The sequence below is a fragment of the Vigna unguiculata genome, chromosome 7 (genome assembly GCF_037176805.1).
Source record: "Vigna unguiculata cultivar grain cowpea cultivar isolate G323 ecotype 2 chromosome 7, ASM3717680v1, whole genome shotgun sequence".
Taxonomy (NCBI): Eukaryota; Viridiplantae; Streptophyta; class Magnoliopsida; order Fabales; family Fabaceae; genus Vigna; species Vigna unguiculata.
In genome coordinates, this window is record NC_140798.1 from 3,250,488 (window position 1) to 3,272,912 (window position 22,425).

Below are 22,425 nucleotides of genomic sequence, written 5' to 3' on the forward strand. Positions count from 1 at the left end.
TATTTTTATATAATTTTTCTATTAGTTAGGTAATTTTTTAGAATAAAGACATTAATTTTCTTCATGACATTTTTTTTTTCATTAGAGTGGTATTAAATTTTATGGTTCAATATATTTTGTGGTTGTAGTTTAACATGTTCTTATTATTTTATTTTGTAAAATTTCATTTTTATTCTTATGCAATATTTAATAGTATGCAATTTTTGTTTAATTCTTATTTCTCTTAGATAACAGATATATTTATACTTGTTCATACATATTTATTTATTAATTAAATAATTTTAAAATAATAATAATAATAACTAAGTAAATATGATATCATTAATTCAATATCAAAATGATCCACATTTTTTTACTCGATATGAATTACAATTGCAAATAAAATGTTAAATAATAATTGGATAAACATCAATATAATTATAAAAAATAAAAAATAATCATGTGTTTATTTTATTTTTTACCAATTCACATGTAAATATTCACAACAAATACTAAGTGTAGCACAAATGTGAAAGAAAAAAAAAAACCTCTCTTCCACTCATGCATACATATAAGATCATTTACAAGATCACCCTTTTTACTGTGACTTAAGGCATGGTCCATTTGGTAAGCAACAAATAGCTTCCGAACCTTAATTTCCCTAGATAGATTTGATGAAATTTAGGATTTTTCTTTTTTTTTAATTGCAATTCGATATTTAAATAAAATCATGAAAAGGAAAAAAAAAGTATAATCAAAATTTAATGAGATAAAAATTATTTTGAAAATTCGAGTAAATTTAATAAATATCAAACAAATAATTAAACCATTGAAAGAGAATGATTTTTCTTATCAACCAAAAAGAATTTTAAATAAAATGAAATTAAAGATAAAAAAAATTGAGTTCTTTTACTTATATATAATAAACTACGATTTTTTCATACTTGAACAGTTAAAATTAAAAGTCAAATATTATTTTCATATAAAGAAACAAATAATAAATAAAAAATATTCAAAATAAATAAAAACATTTAAATATATATATATATATATATATATATATATATATATATATTCTAGAAACTGCATTTAATAAAATTGAGATTTATATTTCTGCAATACGATAGATACATAATTTGAGAAAAGTTTATGAATTTTGAATAAATTAAACTATTAATAAAGAACAAAAAGAATATGTAGAGAAAATACAGAACTTAAATATTTTAGATTATTTATAAACTATGAATATTTTAATAATTTAAAATATAAAAGTAAGATGTTACTCATATTAATTAATTATTTAATATGAACATTTTATGTTATAATAATAGAATATATGTATCCCTATTTGTGACTAGTGATTTTCTTCATGGAAAAAAAAAAACCTTTAATATTTCAAGAGAAAACATAAAAAGAACAAGGAAAAAAATCAATCAACAAGAAAACAACGGTAAATTCCACTTTTTTTTATCTTTTTATATAAATATAAAAAGGTTACGATAAAATCTTATATAATGATTATGTTTCTTATTATGTAGTTAAATATTTTATTAATATTTATTTACATAATTATAGTATAGACATAATAACAACGGATTATGTTGTTAATATCTTTTTTCTATTATAATAGATAAATAACTAAAATAATAAAAGTAACAGAGTAATTAAAATAAAAATAGTAATAATAAACAAATATATTTCACTTTTCATTTATTTATATTATTTCTACCTTATTTTAAATATTTTTTCTTTCAATTATTTCTTTTTCTTTTTCTTCTCTTTCACTTCTTCAATTTTTATCCTTCGATCTAAATAAATCATCATTCTTAATTATGTTTGAAATTTAAGACTATTTTTAATTTAAAAAATATTTTTACTCTTAGACACTAATTTGAGAAACTTTTTTTTTTAAATACTTTAACCCCCTCAAATTTGGTAATTAAGAATTACCAACATCAAAGTGATTTCTTTAAAGTTCAGTAAAATACCAATCTTAACCTTTTAAAATTAAAAGAAAAAGTTATTGTAATCCTTAGACACTAAATTTAAGAAGTGAAAATGAGATTTAAAAACACTTGTTAATAATCTCCTAAACTTAGTGTTTAGAAACTAAAACTATATTTTATTAAATCTGAGTGATGAAATGATTTTCTTTATTTTTTAATTCAATGGCCTAACAAACTTTACCTCAGATGTTTAGGATTGAAAATATTAATGAAAACATTTTCTTTATTAAGAATTGGAGAGAAAAAATAGCAATGATCCAAAATGCAGTCTTTATAAAAGAAAATAGTTGGTAGAATTAAAAAGGTTATTGTGTGGTCCTTGAACACTACCCTATTTTGTGATGTGTTGAACAATAGTGTTTAGGACCACTTCTCATATATATCCAACCTTACACTCTTTTAAACCATTCATCCTCTAACACCCTAAGCTTTGAGGGACACTATCCTTCACACAGACACTTCCAACGGTCACTTCATATCCCTTCCATGTTCCATAAGAACCAATATGGCAAAACCACCATCTAAATATAATATAAGAATTTGAGTGTTATCACCATTAAAGTTGCACATTTAGTAATATAAAAATTTTATAAATAGAAAAAATAGGAAATTATTATAAAATTAAATAATTGATTTCTGTTTTTTAACACTAAAATAAGTTTATTTTGAAGTAGTTATGTCTCGAAAATTTAGAGTTTTTATTAAAATAATTTTATATATATGTTGGGTTATATATTATTCATATATGTTGTTTTATAATATAAATAATTCCTCATGTTTTTTATGAATTCAGATTGTATTTTGGAAGATTTAAGTAATTTGGAGGAATATTGTTATATAATCAAAATTTTTGTTGTGTAGTTTCACTTAATATCACAAATGCAATACTTCAAAACAGTAGATAGTTCTATTAATTTGGAATGTTAAAGAGTATTTATTATGGAGTATTTAACTAACCCAAACATGGGTCAAACCATCATTTGGACTTGTACAGTACCGATAATATAAATAATTTGTTCTATAACATATTTGTAAAACCAAAATATGCATTTGTATAGACTTAAAATTTGTAATCGAAATCACCATTACATACTTTATGATATGATTTTAAATGAAATAATCTAAAATGTTAATTTAAATTAGGCTTAAATATATTTTGATGTAATATTAAAATTTGTCTTTGTCTCAAACTTCAATACATTTTAATCCCCAAACTCAAAAAATAAATAAATATAGTTATCCTAACACATTTGTGTTACAATTTGTTAACATGTCAAACACATTTCAGCATGACATTTGAGTTGTTTACGACATGTTCAAATTCAAATGTGAGCTTAAAACATTGTTTAACCAGCTTGAGAAATTCAACATTGTTAAATTAAAATGATTATAAGCCTTAATTTTAAAAATTTAGAGAAAAAAATTTATGAAAATTTGGAATAAAGACAAATTATAATTTTGAATCAAAATATAAAGACTAAAAATATATTTAGCCATTTAAATTATGTAATTCAAAACACATATATACAAGCTAACATATAATTCTATATTATATAATTCAAAACAATGTTTTGAATTGAGAAATTCAAAATAAGAATGTGTAGTTTTATAGGTAATCGAAAATATAGTTTTAAATTACATTTATATTATGTAATTTAAAATATATGTTTGTTAGTTTTGAATTGTATAATATAAATTGTCTTATATAATATGTTCAAATGGATTATAAAATGTTATAGAAAAAACACATTAATCATTTTTATGTTATGGAGGACAGAAAAATCTATAATTGGTTGACTATATTTTCTTTATCTCCAAATATTATATGTGTAGAGCGAGATTTAAGTATTATGTTTCTTAACAAGTGAAATAGTAAAATAAATAAATAAATATATATATAAACAAGAAAAATAAAATTAATAATACAGGAAAAATAGTGTAAAAAAATATTATTGCAAATGAATTGGAAAAATGAGAATCATTGACACGTCACGTGAATAATATAATGTTAAAATAGGATAAATGCAAATTCCACTTTAGGAAGGAGACTTATTATTTGATCATATCTTACAATAATGAAATAGAAACAAGCATTAATAATATATTAGTGTTATTTTACTTATTTAAAGTTTCTACATATTTTATTTTGTAGCTGTCTTACAATGTGAAATATTACAGAAATTACACTAATAATTTTAAAATAAATATCCATCTTTTTAAGTTTTTAATAAATAACAATCACATCACTACAAAAAAAATTAAAATTACCGACGGAATTTTATCGACAGATATATTTCTGTCGGTAAATTTGAATTACCGACGGATTTTACCGACGAATTCTCAAATTTTAATTACCGACGGAAAAATCCGTCGGTAAAAAAAATTTCATTTACCGACAGAAAAATCTGTCGGTAAAATCCGTCGATAATTCAATTTTTTTTACCACAAATTTATCGACGAATTTTTCCGTCGGTAAAAGAAGCGGGAAATTTTCCGTCCAAATTTGAATTACCGACGGATTTATCGACGAAAAAATCCGTCGGTAAAAGAAGCGGGAAATTTGTTGTCCTAATTTGAATTACCGACGGATTTATCCGTCGGTAAAAGAAGCGGGAATTTTCCCGCCAAATCTCACCTTATAAGAAGACGAGGAGAAGAAGAAAAGAAGAAAAAGAAGGAGAAGAAGAAGAAGAAGAGAAGAAGAAGAAGAAAAAGAAGGAGAAAGAGAAGAAGAAGGAGAATAAAAAAAGGAGAAGAAGAAGAGAGGAAGAAGGAGAAGAAAAAGAGGAAGAAGGAGAAGATGAAGGAGAAGAAGGAGAAGAAGAAGAAGAAAGAGGAAGAAGATGACAACGGCGGCGGCGGCGACGGTGGCGGTGACGATGGTGCCAGTGGCGACGGCGATGGCGACGGCGACATTGACGGCGACGACGGCGGCGACATTGACGGCGACCACGAAAAAAAAACGAAAAAAAAATTGAAAGAGGGAGGAGGAAGAAGATGAATGGTGTAATTAATTTACCGACGGATTTTTGGTAATTACCGACGGATATTTAGGTCGGTAATTACCGACGGATATTTTCCGTCGGTAATTACCGACGAATTTTACCGACGGATTTTTCCGTCGGTAATTACCGACGGAACATGATTTCCGTCGGTAAAATTTTACAGACAAGCATTTTACTGACGAATTTTTGACCGTCGATGATCCGTCGGTAATGTTAATTTAACGACGAATTTTGGCCATTACCGACAGATTTTGACCGTCGGTAATAATGATTTTTCTTGTAGTGCATGTTTAATCTTTTTTAATATTTTTATAAAATATTAATCACATGTTATTACTACTTTTAAAAGAGTTCCAATAAAATAGTGTTAATCTTTCTTATGTTTTCAATGAATAACATTTACAATAATTATTCTATTTATAACAACATATCAAAATATATATATATATATATATATATATATATATATATATATATATATATATATATATTATATATTATACAAGATAAAACTATTTTGTTATTATATATTAACTATATGAAAGATTACATTGCAGCCAATAAACTGTCTTATAATATAAAAAAAATTATATCCAAAATATAATAAAATTTATTAACTTACCATTATATATGATTTTAATATATGTGTATACATGTTGTTAAGCAATATAACTATAAATATAAATAAAATAAAGAATATCAGTATTATTTTGTCAATTATATAGAATATCCAAATGTTTATTTTTAAAATAAAAAATATAAATATTATTGCTAAAATCTTAGAAGGGATGAAATTTTTTCATTGTCAAATCATTCAATTTTTATTTATTAACCATTTTTTAATTTGTATACTTTTTTAAAAATTTAATTTTTAACTAAATTTTATTTAATATTTTCATTTTAAATAAAACAGTAGAAAGTAAGTGACACTCTATCAAACATATGAAAGAGACGAGTATTATTTTATCAAAAACATAAAAGCATACGTGTGTCTTTTTAAAATATTAGAAGAATGTAATTGTTATTTTATTAAAATAATAAATAAAATAAATATATATGATATAAAATATTGTTATTATTTTATTAAAAACTTAAGAAAATTTAATATCTATTTTAAAACTAAAAGAATAATTAAGTATATTTTTTCCATATACTAATAATATTACTTCCAAAAGAAGAATTAAACTCAACCAAATTTAAAAAATAAAAATCTAACCAAATTATTTCAAAAGATTATGAATTAAAAGATACAACTCATTTTATATTTATAACAATATACGAAGAAGAGAATTTCTCTTTTTCTGTTTATTTTTTATTTTCTAATTTTATCCTTAATTATTAATTGAAATAAATGGTTTTTGATTTTTTAATGTACTTTTTTTTCGTAATCTTTTATACTTTAACAATCAAAATTATTATTTGTATATAATATATCTCAAGTGTTCATGTGTTGATGAAAAATGGAGATATACTTCTAAAATAAGGCCACACATTAATAGTGTCAACCTTTGAAACTTCTAAAATTTTCAAAATTATCTATTTTAAAATGAGTATGTCAAAACTTTCCAAATGATTGATTTCAAATTTTGAAGTATGAAGATGAAAATAAAAGGCAAAACCCTCGTCTTATAAGAAACTAAAAATATAATTTTTTATTTTATAGAAATGAAAAATATTTCTTTTATGGAACAAAAATAAAACATGAAGCAATAAAAATAGGTTTAAACATTATTGATTTGTTTGTTCTTTTCGACGTTTTTGAAAAACATAAACCCTTCAAACCCTTAAAAACGCATAAACCCTTCGTTTCTGCGCCTTGTTTCCTTCTACACCCACCCACGACGGAACAACATCCTCCGAAGCAAGCTCTGAGCCGAAGTTCGAGCCTTCAAATTCAATGGAAGAAGAACACACGGAGCCATTCAAGGACGGTTCGGACCTCTGCCAGCAGCTCATGGACCGCTACGCCAACTCTGCCGCGCCGCAGCACCGCCACCTCCTTGCCACCGCCGCCGCCCTGCGCTCCAACATCGCTGCTGAGTCTCTTCCCCTCACGCCGCCAGCATACTTCGCCGCCGCCATCTCCGCCCTCGATGCCGCGGAGGCGCTGGACCCTGTCGCTCTCTCCGCCGTGGTGTCATTCATGGCCATCGCCCTCCCCCTGGTGCCGCCTGGCGGCATCGCGGCGTCGAAGTCGCACGAAGCTTCGGAGATCCTCGTCGCGGTTCTGGCCCGGGAGGGTGAGGAGTTGGGCGCTGCGTGCGTGAGGGCCATGGTGAAGTGCTTGGGGGTTTTGATTGGGTTTTGTGATTTGGAGGATTGGGACGGAATGAAATTGGGCTTTGAAGCATTGCTCAAGTTCTCCATTTGCAAGCGCCCCAAGGTTAGAGTCCATTGAGCTATATGCTTTCATGCTTAATATTATATACACACACACAGAAACACACAATTATGGGTAGATTCCTTTGATGATAGTATTTTGAGCTTGTAGTGTGCATTTATTAATTTATGGCCTTCCAACTTTGCAGACATTGGTCCCTGCACTCGTATCATTTCCAAATTTTGTGATTACAGTATTTGTTTTTTTATGGATAATCTATGTTCAATGTTTTAAGTTGCAGTAGATTCATTCGATGGTAGTTTATGCCTTGCATTGTGATGCTTTTACTATGCAATGCAATCAGCACTGGTTATGTCCTTTGATTTCGGGACATTGGTTGATGGCAATTAATCATTTTACCACTCTGAGATTATGGGCATTTTCTGTTTAAATTGTTTTGTCGTTTGTTTGCTTGTTTTAGGTACGCAGATGTGCTCAAGAAGCTATGGAGAAGGTTTTCAAGTCTATCAAATCCTCCACGGTTACCAAGGAAGCTAGCAAGTTGGTTTTGTCAGAGCTGAAAAGTTGCAGTGCTTTGACACTGAAGTTAAATGCTTTGAGGACTTCTGATGAATGTACAGAAGATAAGGTTTTGAAAAATGAACACCTGGAGGTCCTTCATCTTATGAATTTAATTAATCTCATTGCTCCGTATCTATCTACGAAAATCATTCTGAAAGTTCTTTCAGAAGTGCATAAATTATTTAGTTTTATGTCTCCGGAACTTGCAAGGCATGCTCTTAAAACTATTGAAGCTATTTTTGAAGCTGTGAGGATAAAAAATATAGTGCTAGAGACAGAGGACATTGTAGTTTCTCTTACTTCATTTGTATCTTTGAGGGATAAGAACCCTTTGGATACTGTGATTTTGGCATCAAAATTATTAAGAGTTGCAATGGACTTACTTTATAATGGACAAATAAGCTTGTGGATCAAGAATCTCCCTCCAGTTTGTAGATCTGTGATTGGTATGTATGGTTCATCCATGTTAATCAATAGTAGAATATTTGTTATAGTAATTTTCGGATTATTTTGCTTCATCTGGTTACATGCTGAGCACTAGCTTCTGTTTTTTTTTATTGAAAAGTATGCTGTATTAAGTTACAATTGATCTTATCATTACGTAATTAATTAGTGATTTAGAAATCAAAATCTATCAATAATTCCCATATAAAACATTTTTCATGCAGCCACACAGCAATACTATGCTGTTTTTCACCATGAATTTCTGCTAAGGAATTTTTATGGCAAGTTGTTTCTTCAAATTTAAAATTATGCAGTTTGAATCTAATCTATTTCCAAAGATTTTATTACTTATGATGATAAAATGATATAGATTAATTATGTCACTGTGGGAATGTTGTTTTGAAAGCTGTATTTTCCTTAACACCTTAATTTCTCGTTTTTATATCTTCCATGCTGCATTTGAAGGTTATTTGTCATTTCATTAGTGGTTTTATTGAATTAATGGTTTGGGGGATTTGTGTTGCTAAATACTTAATTAATTTTATTGATACTGCTGTTAACTCCTTGTATGTTCCCTTTTCTATGGTATTTTTTTTTTTTCTGAGTGAAGCTACCATACCAATGTTGAACTCAGGTCTTCTAACTTTTGAGGGAAACACTGCATCACAAGCTTCAAGTATTTTGAAGGATGTGCTCAAGCATCATATTAGTCCCATAAGCGTGTTAATGGGTACAGATCAAACATTTCATGATGGTAGTCTGGAATGTGTTAAAGCAGATGCAATAAAATCAACATGTGCGGTTTTTGAGGATGCCCTTTCTTCTGCTGATGGAATTCCAAATGAGCACGTTTTGTCAGCCATATCTGTTTTATTTCTTGAGCTTGGTATGGAATACTCTTTTCATTATATTAGTTTAATGTATATAAGAATTATTCAATTGAATTTCATTTAAGGAGGTCTATAACAACTTCCACATATTGCTCTGCCAACTGAGCTAGAACCCCTCAGTTTGTTTGTATATTGCCACCATTAGTGATTAATGTTTATAAAAAAATGAGGTGTTATATTATATGTATTCCAGTTTTTTGTGTATGCTTACAAGCTGGTTTTGTGAGGTTGAGTTAAATTTAAAGTCCACTTCTAACATGGTATCAGAACCATTGTTTAAAAAGCCTATCATATAATCCTAGCGAGATTTTTTGGTCATTCTGTTCCACCCGTTATTAATTTCTAGTCCCATGCACGAGATGTATATATCTCGGCGGGAGAGGGTGTGTTGGAAGTTCCATATCGACTAGAGATAAGGCAATTTCATAGTATATAAATGAGGTGCAACCTCATCTTACAAGCCGGTTTTGTGGAGTTGAGTTAGGCTTAAAGTCCATTTCTAACATATGGAACAAGGGTGCTGTGTTTTAGTTGATTAATGTTGGTTGCATTACTTTCCCTTTATAGATGTTATGGTATAGGTTCATGCTTGTGGTCACACTTTTGTGTTTTGAATTAGAAGAGTTGAGCTCTTCTCTTGTGCTTACGACCTAACAATTGGTGTTTTCATGAGAGTTTAGGTACGAAGAGGGTTACCTATAGGTTGAATTAAGGTGCAAACTGAATAAGGGTATGTTAAACAATATGAAAGAGAGACACTGAGCTGAAACCGTGTGTATTTTAGACAACATGGGCGCTTTATTTATACTGAGAAAACAAATAAAGGATACTTGATATCCTTTAATAATAAATGTATGGTATGGGAATAAATAAAAATATTCATAATTATACATGTATAATCTAGATTTTGCTGATTATAAAGGATTTGTATCTTATTTCTATAGTTATAACATATAAGTCATTTGCTCAGCTTGCTGCAAACATGATCAGTCCTTGGAGACTTGTTGAGTATTGTCAGCCAACTATTCACCAGAGTTGACAAATCTAGTGGTGATGTTTCCAGGCTCCAAATTGTCTCCTGAATGATCATCTACCTCAGTATGTTTGGTTTTCTCATGAAAGATAACATTAGAGGCAGTGTGTAGTGCTGCCTAGTTGTCACATGTAAGGTGCATATGGGATGCTAGTGGACAGATTCTAAAATGCACATGGCCTGCATCCCAATATGGTTGTCACATATAATATAAGCAAACTAACATCTTTGTGGCAAGCCATACAACCCCAAAGTCATAACATATGTGCTCATGTTAGGCAACATGAAGCCACCCAAGCTAAGCAGACATAGGGCCCTTATATCTTTGTGTTGCAAGAAGTGTCAAGAGATCTCAACACACACTGTACAATTGTTGTCTGCCATTGGTATATGGGCCTCACTTCGAAGTTATCCAAATGTCTCATGGGGACAAAAAATAGGTTTTGGTGATGTGTTAATAGTGGATTTAATAACACTACATAGTTGAGCATTAATCTTCATCCATTATTCACGTTTTTTAGGAATAAATTCTAACAACTATAGTGAGACGAGCTTTGTAGCCCAACCCACTTAATCATAACCCAATTTTGAAATCCTAAGTTGAATAGTTAGACCCCTACATCTTAATACTAACAATATGGTTGGGAAAGATGGGTGAACCTGTTATGGATGTTGATTAAGTGTTGGAAGACATTTTTTTCTATAAATATGGAAAATAATAAAATAACCTGTGAGAAAAAAATAAATTGAACCACCAATCAAACTATGATGGAGCTACCACCACAGGGGTAGGGTCATATGGAGGAGGCAACTTGGGGTATGGGTGGGGCAGCGATGAGGTGTTGCTGCAAGCTCTGCCATGTGCCGACTGGTGTTGCGAACTGCAGGGTAGATGATGCACATCCTCACATTGATGGGTGGTTCGAGTCGGAGTTTGTACAGTTGTGTGGATACGCTTGGTGTAATCCTAACCCTATGCTCGCAGAGCAAACAAAGGCTGTCAGAAACCTCACCGTAGACCACCAGAACAGTGAGTTGACCTACTAATATGGTTTTGAAAAGGCTTCAGATATTATGTTAAACTAAAGGAATCCCACAAGAAGGATAATGTAATCGATTCGATGTTGTGCTCTTAAAGTTCTCCAACATAATGGACTGGGTTGAACTCTTCTCGTATGCTTAAGTCCTGACATGGATATAACCCATTTACAAGGCTGCTTGTTTATTTTTAAATTTATTTTGTGGGGAGATAATGTCTTATTATTTGTTATCACACTTGTTTCTTTATCAATAATAACATTTCTTCTTTAAAAGATATAGAGTTGTAAAACTACATGTTTTCCATATCTTCTGACTTGTATTTTTATTTTTGGTTAAAGGAGAATTCTCGTTGGTGTTGATGAGGAACATTGTGCTTAAGCTTGCTGACTTGATGGTTCAAATTTCCGGAGGCAAGGTTCACAATGAGCATGTAAGTACCCATGAAAGATTCTGTAGCAGCTCCCACATTTATATAATTTTTTTATAGATAGATTTCTGCATCTTAAACGTGTCATCTTATGATTCGTCATCTGTTATTTTTCACTCATTTCAAAATTTCTGGGTTAGTTTACTGTCTATTTGCTTTTAGATCGGCATTGTGGAACCTTACTGGAACACGTTCTGAGGATAGTTGTTTATTTATTTATTAATTTTCAGCGTAACAATGTGTATTTTGATGTATTAAATATTTTTGTTTGTTCACACAGTCAACGGAATAATATTGAATGAATTAGTTTTTATTAGTTTATCATATAAATGTCACCCTTGTTTTTTCCTTATTTAGCCTAAAGATAAAAAAATGCAGGCATGTTAATAAATTTCGTGCTATTTGAATTATTTCATGCATACTTGTTTAGTTTATTCTGTTTATGATTAACTTTTTATTTATCTCCTGCATACTATACTTGAGTAACAGTTCCGAATGGCAGGTCATCCACAGCTCAACCTAGTTGAACCTCCATCGTCTATTTGCTTATTTAGTGATCATCTTTATTCTCGAAAACATTAATTACAACTTACTACTAGTACTTTTCCATTACTGTTATTTCTGTTCTGGTACAATTTATACTGAATGCTGATTCATCTGCTTTTCATTTTTATGCAGCTTCAGAAATGCATTGGGTCTGCTGTTTATGCTATGGGTATAGAGAGATTTCTTTCACTTGTTCCTGTATCCCTTGATGAACACAGCTATACTTATTCAAATATTTGGCTAGTACCAATCTTGAAGCGCTATGTTAGTGGTGCATCACTTGCATACTACATGGAGCGTATCATGCCTCTTGCCAAGTCCTTTAAGAAGGCTAGTCGAAAAGGTAGATTTTATGTCATGTGCTTTGAGGCGTTCTTCATTTTTTTTTCTTTTCTTTTAAGGTGGAGGAAACTTCAGTTTTTTTTTTTTTTTTTTCTTGTGGTTATCCCCTTTGTCATTGCCACTTGCATTGCTTTGAACGTGGTTCCCGTTCCCTTTTTCTTTACTTTTTTGGCTTAGAGATCGATAAAGCTTGTCCGAATTTCTATTACTTTCAAAGCAGAGAAGCTTCTCAAAATAATTGTTTGTAAATAGTGCAAGATAATTACTTGTCCATTTTGTTTATATAAACAATAATAGGAAAAGGAAACTAATTTGTAGCAATTATATAATTTGCAATATTCTGATGATGTAGAAAAGCAATTAGAGAAAAGCACTGTATGTTCTTTTGTTCTCAAATATTTCCCCCTTTTTCTGCTGTCGGCACAATCCCAGTTTTACAATAATCGCTTATTTGTTCAAATTGGTGAGCAAATTTTTTCCTATTTCTTTCAGTCGGAAAGTCAGAGATTAGTCAGGAAATGATGGCTTGTGCTCATGACCTTTTGGGACTGCTGCCTGGCTTTTGTCGTCATGCAACTGATACTTACCAAAATTTTACCCGTCTCTCTGATGTCCTTGTTACTTTTCTTAAGAAGGATCCTTCCATGCATCAAAATGTTTCCAAGACATTGCAGGTAACACTTCCACAAACTAGTAGAGACCCTTGTAAATTTTGTTATATATTTTTTTTTCAGTTGTTTTTCCTTCTAAAATGGTTATGAATATTGTGCAGATTCTTGTAAATGAGAACAAAGCTGCACTTAGCCCCAAAAAGAGTATGGAAGATTGCCTTGGTGAATATGATTTTTTGTCAGAGTTCAATATGCAACCTACTTATTCAAAGAAAACTGCTACCAAAAACATAAAGTCATTGGCGTCTTGTTCAAATCAGTTGCTGTATGTTTTATCAGATTTATTTATCAGTTCTCTTCCTGAAGCACGCTTATCTTTAAAGGTTCTGCATTTATCACTTGTGTTACTCATTCTCCCGAATAGAATAATACCTTTTTCTTATGTTCTATTTTGTTGTAGAAAATGCATGAATTATTTATTTCTGCTATTGTGGTGTAATGGTCTTATATTCTACTTGGGCCATTCAAATAATTTGAAGAATTTCTAGGCTTAACATTATTGGCTTTTAATGTTGCCTCTTGCTTTCCTTGCCCTTAGGATGCTGGTTGATGAATTGTTTACACGTAGTTGTCAACTGCTTTCTGACCTTGGTCATTATTTACTTTATATTGACGTTTTGATAATGTTTAAGTAATTTGGAATAATTGTTTCCTTTCTTTTTCAGGGAGCAATTGGGTGCCTAGCGTCTGTCACTGATTCTTCTGTAATCAAAGAGCTTCTTCTGTCTGTGCTTAAGAGGTTTCAACTTGTAGATTGTGAAGGTGAAGCTAAAGTATTGTCAAGTCCCGGAGAGGTAGACAGTGATCAAAGTGACTTGAAGGGATGCTTTCAGAGGTACAGTGATTAATTTACACAGGAGTATTTGTCAGTGTTGATGTCTGTTAGCAAAATAATTGAGTGATTGGTGGGAAATATCAATCTAAAGACTCTATTTTTCATCTAATTTTGGCTGTATATAGCTAAATTATGTAGTAAAATAAAACCATTCACGCGCTTACACTGAACAATTTAAATTTAACAATTCATTCTTATGTGGTATATTGCCAACTTAGCCAAGTTGTCAAGAGTTTAATCCTTAACTTCTGCATTCTTCTAAAACTTACATTTATGATAAATAAAAGGTTGGTAGATTGTCTGTGTTTCATTCTGAAAGACTTGCGGGGTGAAACATGTTAAGAGATTTGATAAATCATTCGTGTGCTTACTACCAACTGGTTGAAGTTTTAGAGTGTTGGTGCCTGATAGTTATAACATTTGTTTTTTTTAGGTGGACAAAATTAATTGAAAATTGTTTATTCAGTTGTTAATCTTGTTCAGAAGCCAACCTTCATACATATTATCTGAATGGCTAAGCTTTTACACAACATCTTCTTGAGCAATAAAATGATGTTTCCAAATTTGAAATTAATAATATCTAAACCATAGCCCTGATAACCTGCTACTTCCTGTCAATTTCTTTTTATTATAATTAATACCAAAACAAAGTCATTGTGTTCTTCAGGTGTCTGATATTGGAAATGGTATCTTGCCTCGTTGAAGGAGCAAAGGATAATCTTATTGAGATAATTTATAATTTAACTATACATTCATTTCAGGTATTTTTCAATGTTTGAAGAATACTTTTAATTGATATTACGTCTTTTTTTTTAATTCTTTTGACTAACTATATTATTTTGTAAAATAATTTCATGTATGCTTTTGGTTTTACAGGAAAGTGATGAAAGTGTTCATCAGGAAGCATACAACACAATGAGCAAAATTTTGGAAGTCTGGATTTGTGTGAGATTTTTCTGTTTCATTTTCTCCCTCGTAGTCTTGTTATCTGACTATCTATCTGTGTTAGAAAATCTGAGAAATATTTGATATCTTTTTTATATATCTATACTGTTGTAGTGTACCCTAGGTGCTGTTAGGATTTATTTTTTCTATTTTATGATTTATATTTTTGTTTTTTAATTATGTTCCAAGTGAATGTTGTATTTATTGCTTTGAGTCTATATATTAAATGAGTATAGATGTCAAACTCGGACTGAATTCCATTGGCCAACAAGGCCCATCACAGTTGGCTCTGGACGTACTTAAAAATTAGGAACATTTTAGGTATATAAAAAAATTCACTTGGTTTACTTAGAACCTGACTCATTAGGCTGAACCTGTGATAACTGAACCGACTTGCTGGGCTACCTACCAAAGTAAAATATCTTGTGGTAGCCCAAACCATTAAGGAAACACTTTGCTCCGCAAGTTGAGTAATACAAAGGGAAACCAAATTAAAAATGTGGTTCGTAGCCTACAAAGGAGAAAAAATTAATTGTTAGAGTAAAGGAAGGAGGAAAGAGGAAGAAAGAGGATGATTATGGTGCTTTGTGATGGTGGTTACACGCAGTGAGTGTGATGAGAAATGCAAATATTTGGTGATGGTTGCGGACAATGACAGGGTTTCTTTTCATTTTGGAGAGGCGAGGTTTTCTTCCTTCCTTTACTCAGCAATTGATCCCTCTATTTTTATGGTAATGGGCTACTGGCCCATTTTTTTTATCTTGATTGGTTTTCTTAATGGGCTGCCACAAGGTGTTGCATTGATGAGCCTTCCAACACATCATGACGGAAACCCATGGTGGGCTGGGATTCAACCTGTTTTTGCAGTTCTAGGTTCATCATATCTTGCATATGTTTTTCTCTCTTTCAACTCTATCTGTCTATCTCAGTATTGTTGCTGAATGATGCAGGAGAATCAATGCTTCTCTTCTGCTCGATACGTTGAGCTAATTGATTTATTACATGGATTAAAACCTCCAACTGCAATTGCATCTCTTAGAAGTCGATATTCTTGTTTTCACCTGCTAATGATACATGCAATGAAGGTCAGAATTCTCAGTTATGAGTTATGATAATGTTTCATTCTTATCTAAAATTTATTTGATCTGCACATCTTAGATATGTAGGACATGGTTCTATAAATTTTTTGGCGACTATGTTGCAGAAATCTATTTTAGCATCCAACTCCTTAATTGTTTAGTCCATGTGTCATTTTCAATTGATGCTGTATTTAAACTCACCAAAACGGGATAGCTAGCCTGATTTGTCTATTTTGGTTCTAATTCATTATAGCTTCACAATCAAGATTTAACTTGATGTCTTGATCATTGTACTAATGTACATCTACATTTTTTATATTTTTTATTAAAGTAATTTTAAATGCCAATTAATTTTTTTTGAGTGCCATAAACTTTTTAAATAAAATTAACCGGCAACCAACTTGCAGCATTGAAATTGCTGTGCTGGTTTCCAGAAACACTTGTACGCCATAGGTTTTCAGAATTTAAGTTGTTACAAACATTCTTACTATAAGTTTGTATGATTATGTTTCTAAATAAATTTTTGTTTCTATTTCTTTTCCTTTGATTGTTGAAATTACAGTGAGGCTGGTTTAGCAAATGTACATTGGCACTTTTGTTAGATATATGCATGGTTTTTTCCTTTTAGTATTCTGTGAAGAGCCTGTCAAAAGTTCTAGCATATTAGACATGTTTTCTTGCTGGGTTTTGTATTTCTTGCTCTTTGGTCTTTGAAGGAGGATGGGAAGGGGCATATTATTTATATCCAGTCGTAATATTGTACATTATTGAGTGGTCATTTTCTTTTTTTATATATATGCGTGTGTATTCTGCAGGCTAATTTAGAAGAAGAGGAGAACTCGAAGGTTTTTCTTATTCTCAATGAAATTATTCTCACATTAAAGGATGTAAGTATATGCAATACTTGCCATACTTATTCTTGAAGATCTTTGGCTTAGATTTAGTACTGATTTATGTTCAATGGTTCTGTTTAGGGCAAGGATGAAACCAGGAAAGAAGCATATGATTTGCTCTTAAATATAAGTTCTACCCTGAGAGACTCATTATATGTTGGTTCTATTGAACCATATCACAAACTAGTTAGCATGGTAAGTCCATGCATGATTTCAATTTTGTTTTACTCAGAGGATCACTAAGTAGGCTGCTCCTAAATATGCTTGTGGGATATCATATCACTGTATTAAGTATTGAACTTCCTACGTTTATCATACATATTTTATGTTTTTTCTATAAGCCAAGAATCATGCATCCAATGCTGTGTCCAGTGTGAGATAGAAACATGTCAGTGACTTATACTCTTATATATATACTCAATATACAGATAATGGGATATCTTTCTGGATCATCTCCCCATATAAAAAGTGGAGCAGTGTCTGCACTTTCTGTATTGGTATACCAGGATACAAGTCTTTTAATATCTGTTTCTGGCCTTGTCCCCTCTCTCTTATCTCTGCTGCAAACCAAAGATGTGGAAATCATAAAAGTGAGTGTTATACTTTTTTACGATCGTATTTTGAGTTTGAAAATCTTGCTGTTATTGTTGTTTAATTTTACATCTGTAATAGGCTGTCTTGGGCTTTGTTAAAGTGATGGTATCTACCTTACAAGCAAGGGAGCTGCAGAATATTCTGTCAGATGTTATTACTGAAATCCTTCCCTGGTCGTCTGTCTCAAGACATCATTTTAGATCAAAGGTATGAACAATATCTAATGTTTAGCTCTGGTCTAAAACATGCTGGTGTGTGCTAAATTAGATGTGTATACTTTACAGATCCGTAGGAATAATGTGTTTTTATTTTCTGCAGGTCACTGTTATATTTGAAATATTATTACGGAAGTGTGGTTCTGCCGCTGTCAAACTGGTTACCCCGGAGAAATACAAGTTTTTTCTCAAGAATGTTCTAGAGGTACTGTTTTTAGTATTGATTAAAAGATTATGATTGTATTGGTACTTCTGTAGCTATATGTTACATACAGCATTGTATGCAAATCCATGAAGGTCAGCAAATAGTAGCTTAAAAATTCATTTCAAGATTTGGCTTTTGAATAATTAGGCTTGTGCTTTAAAGGATAAAAATGCAAGCAAATTTCAGTTCTTATTTAGCAAAGGTTATACCTGCTCTCCTTTTGGTTCTTATTTTTCCCTACTGTTTTGTGGGATACATCAACTCTTATTAGAGTGATTTTTGTTAAATTGGTGGATTAATCGTTAAATTTCTTTGTTTTTAAATTAAATTAGTTCGAGAAATTGTTAAATTAAAATATGTACGAAGAATAGAAACAAAGAGATTAAATCTCTGCTCATTATGAAAGCTAAAAGCACGTTTAAGGTTCTTCATTGCCGTTAGTTTTATTTTCATCTATTTTCTTTGTCATCTGGGACATTGTATTTATGCCTTAGATTTTTGTTATTGATATTTGTATTGTCCTTCCATCAGAATTTTTAAAGTCAACATCAATTAGGTAAACTCCGTGGCTAAAAGAATATTCACAATAAAACTTTGATGAATCATTCGTTGGTTGGTGGGAAATTCTTTTCTCCTTTTTCTTGCTTTGGGTGGATGAATCATTTATTTAAAACTTGTAATATCTGTAGATGGTGTACTTCTTACTGATTGTACAGGTTTGATAAAAGTTTCTATTGTGGTGTCTATTGACTTGCAGAACCGGCATGGTAAATCAAGTGAAGCAGGCACTAAAGATTCAGAAAATATCCCTCAAGATTCTTCTACGAAGAGGTATATTTAGTTGCTTCTGAAAAAAATGAGTTGAGTTTTTGTTTCTTCGAAGCTGATTTAGAGTCCTCTTTTTCTCACCCTCTTTAGGCCAGAGTGGAGGAAGCCTGTAAGAGCAGCTACCTCAGATAAAGATTCAATAAAGAACAACAAAAGAAAGAGAGACAACAAATTTGAGACAGCCAAGCCTTGGCATAAAGAACCATTTAAATCTACCAGTAATGATGGATTAAGTTTACCCAAGAGAAGTAGGCCAGAAGAAAGTAGAAAAGGCAAGAAAAGTGGGAACAAAAGTTTCATTGGTGGTGGTGGGAAGAGAAACGTGAAGATGTCCAGTACTGAAAAAAATAAAGCAGCTCCTAAGGTGCCTACACGACCTTCTAAGTCACACAAGCTAAAAGGAAAATTCCAAAGAAATTAATAGATGAGTCGTATATTGAAGCTGGTGAAACACTTCTTAGATGTCATATCTCCCTGATTGTGTAGGGTTGACAATGCGATTTTATACATGTAACTGCATATTGGGAGATGACAAGTGAATCATTAAATGCAGAATTTTTGAACAACCACTATAGAGAGGAACTTGTCACTTTCTTCGGATGACATGCTGGAATCTACTGGTTGAGAAAATGAAGTTCTGCTTGCTGCATGCATTTTGTTGCTGGAGAAGTTAAGTTATTGATGAGGGAAACTGCTGTGTTAAATGTATGGTCGTGGTTGATTATGTAAATGGCTACGTGTTTCCATCGGAAGGATTTTTCCCAAGGTGGTTTCTTACTAGATATTGTATGTCTTAACGAAGGATACCTTGACATATCTTTGCACTATTTTCCATATACTTGGAAAGTAGTCAATCAAACATAATGCAAGAGTCGTACTGAACACAGCACACATTCATTATCGGTAGGAAAAATATTTTGACACTACATGCACCAATTTACAACTTTTTTTAAAGGAGTATTTTGGTTATTAAAAAGTTAACTTTTGTATTTGTGAAGAAGAGGAATTGTAGAGTAAAATAATAATTGTAAAGTATGTGTAAAAATTTGTTAGATGTCAACAGTATCTTATATGACATGCTGGTGTTCTTGCTACACAACTTTATTGACAACTAAAGATCAAGATAAGCATTATTCATTAGAATACTTCCTAAAGAAAAGAAAAAAAAAACAGACAGACAAACACTGATACCGAACCATAAAGAAGATAAAAGCATTGTACTGCACTAAAGTTCAAGATGAGAAACAGACACGGGGTGGAAAATTGGGTCATTATGCAATGCTTCTTCGAGTTGTGGCCACAAAATGGCAGACACAGTCCATGAACCATCACCCTTGGCACTTAACCTTTGGTTCATGTAACCAACTCCTACCCTAGGAATGCTAGTGTACACTGTCCCTAGCAAGGGGTTCCCAAATCCAAAGTCAACCTCAGTCACTGGAAACCTGTGTCCTGAGGACACCACTAGGGTTGGTACTTCTTCACCCAACACTGCCTTTGCTAGCATCAAACCAGGCCTATGGCACTCAATCCAATCAATCAAGTCCAAGAAATGAGCCTCATTGTTTACCTCTGAAATTGCCTCATGCACTGTGTTAGCAATGTCTGATATAGAACCTTCCTTCAATTCTTGAATACTTGCCTCCCCGAATGCCACAGACAGCACATTACCAATGTAATTTGACATCAAATTCTCACCTCTTCCCATCCTTTCTCTTCCATCCACCAACCAACCCATCTTGCACTTTTCATGAAGCCTTTGATCAATGCTACCAATCATTACCTTCCATACATAAGCAGAGAAAGCTTCAATCTTTGTTTTCTTGACTCCATTCCCAGAAGCAAGTTTCTGCAGCATGTTGATGCTTGATGCTTTGATATGATAAAGGCGTTTCAGTGAGATATGGTTCATTGGCATGTTCTGTATCTCTTCCATGGTGCACCTCATAAAATTTTGATCCAAGGATGGTTGATATTTGGGAGAAGAACGTGCACGAAGGTGTCTGCTATGGTCTGGTATGCACGAGAGTGGTTTCTTTTGAGCCATTTCACACCAGGAAGCAATGAACTTTCCAAAGGAAGTGGCATCACCTAATGCATGATCAAAAGTAAAGGCTATAGACACACCTCCACATGAATATTCAGTCACCTGAATTTGCGTGGGGAAATCTGGTTCAACCGAGACTACCTTATCTTGAAGAGTTCCATTGAGATCATAAAAATCTACACTCTTTAATGGCGTATTTGTGTGTGCTTCAATGATTAGAGCACCATTGTTGTCACATATGATCTCAGGCTCACTAGTTTTGGGATTCTGAACAATTTGGCCAGCAAAGGGATAGTAGTGATCAAGTATCTGTGCTAGAGAGCTTTTAAGAGCATCAACAAAAGCCTTGAAGTTATCTGATTCAGGTTTGCGGTAGAAATACAAGTATGTAACAGGAAAACGACCTGAAAGCAGGTCAAGATTTGAGAGAGTGATTGAAAATGGTTCTTCTGGAGGATTGAGTGCTTTCACAACACTTTTCTTACTCACCTTAACTAGAAAATTTTCTGGGGCAGCAATGTTTTTGAGAAAGTCTGACATTTTTCGGAGGAGGATAGTGTTTCTCTGATATTTTCTCAAAATGGATTTGAAATAATGAAACTATGTATATAGCATTTATATAGCATTGTTTACAGTGAAAGTTGGTGGATATTGACATCAATGTTTCAGTGCTTTCTCATCACACATTATGGAATGGAAGTGATACCATTACCATGTCTCATTATTAAGAGCTGATATCATGAGTTTTGGTGCTTATTTCCACCAAAACTCAATCTTTGGTCAAGTTTGGTAGGCAACATAATTGTGAAAGTGCTACATTTGCATGCATTCTTTAGTTAATCTTCTGATGACAGTTATTTTTTCTTTCTGTTGTTAGACACCAGTTAAAGTGTTCAACAATTTTTGAAGAAAAAAATATTTAACAATTTTTTATTAATCAAATAGTTTGATGCAGATTTTATGTGTAAATTACAACAGAACCAAATCAAGTTATACTTAGTTGTAGTGATTATTTAATAAAAATAGTTGTGTACAGATGAAGTGATAGTGGAGAAGGGTGATGTTTGTTATGTCATGAAAAGCTGAGATTGGAGTCAAATAAGGAAATTGAAGGTTTGTGTGGGCACGTTCTTGATCTTAGACACCGTTAGTTTTCCATGTGTTTAGGGAAGCTCATTTCAAAGTACTCCACATTGCACCACCACCACCTAGTGCTTGTCACTTCACAAACATTCATATTCACAAACATGCTTTTCACCACTTTCCCCCAACCATTCCAATTTCTTAGATATAACTTTCTCTTTTCCTTTTCATTCCCAAACATGCCTTTTTAGGTTTACTTCATTCCAACCTTACTTTCTATCATATAGTTCATCATGTATGAAGACTATATGTGTATCAAATTCTAATAGACTTAGTTTAACTAACTGTTATAAAATTTGGAATACACATAGCGTAAATTTACATATTAGATTATACAATCTGTAATATAATTTGG

General features: G+C 31.8%; 2 protein-coding genes across 2 annotated transcripts; one reads left to right on the forward strand and one right to left on the reverse strand.

Annotated features, from left to right (window-relative positions):
• The first annotated feature begins 6,747 nt into the window (after positions 1-6,747).
• LOC114190649 (ARM repeat superfamily protein) lies at positions 6,748-19,806 on the forward strand. Its single transcript, XM_028079610.2, has 18 exons — positions 6,748-7,373; positions 7,792-8,338; positions 8,971-9,222; positions 11,639-11,730; positions 12,406-12,616; positions 13,108-13,289; positions 13,388-13,609; positions 13,952-14,121; positions 14,789-14,882; positions 14,998-15,066; positions 16,017-16,151; positions 16,961-17,032; positions 17,120-17,233; positions 17,467-17,628; positions 17,711-17,839; positions 17,951-18,052; positions 18,810-18,883; positions 18,971-19,806. The coding sequence occupies exons 1-18, from the start codon at positions 6,888-6,890 to the stop codon at positions 19,299-19,301; spliced, it is 3,444 nt and encodes a 1,147-aa protein (XP_027935411.2). The 5' UTR covers positions 6,748-6,887; the 3' UTR covers positions 19,302-19,806.
• A 192-nt stretch (positions 19,807-19,998) lies between these two features.
• Positions 19,999-21,535, reverse strand: LOC114190650 (HXXXD-type acyl-transferase family protein). Its single transcript, XM_028079611.2, has one exon. The coding sequence runs from the start codon at positions 21,465-21,467 to the stop codon at positions 20,106-20,108; it is 1,362 nt and encodes a 453-aa protein (XP_027935412.1). The 5' UTR covers positions 21,468-21,535; the 3' UTR covers positions 19,999-20,105.
• Positions 21,536-22,425: the final 890 nt, after the last annotated feature.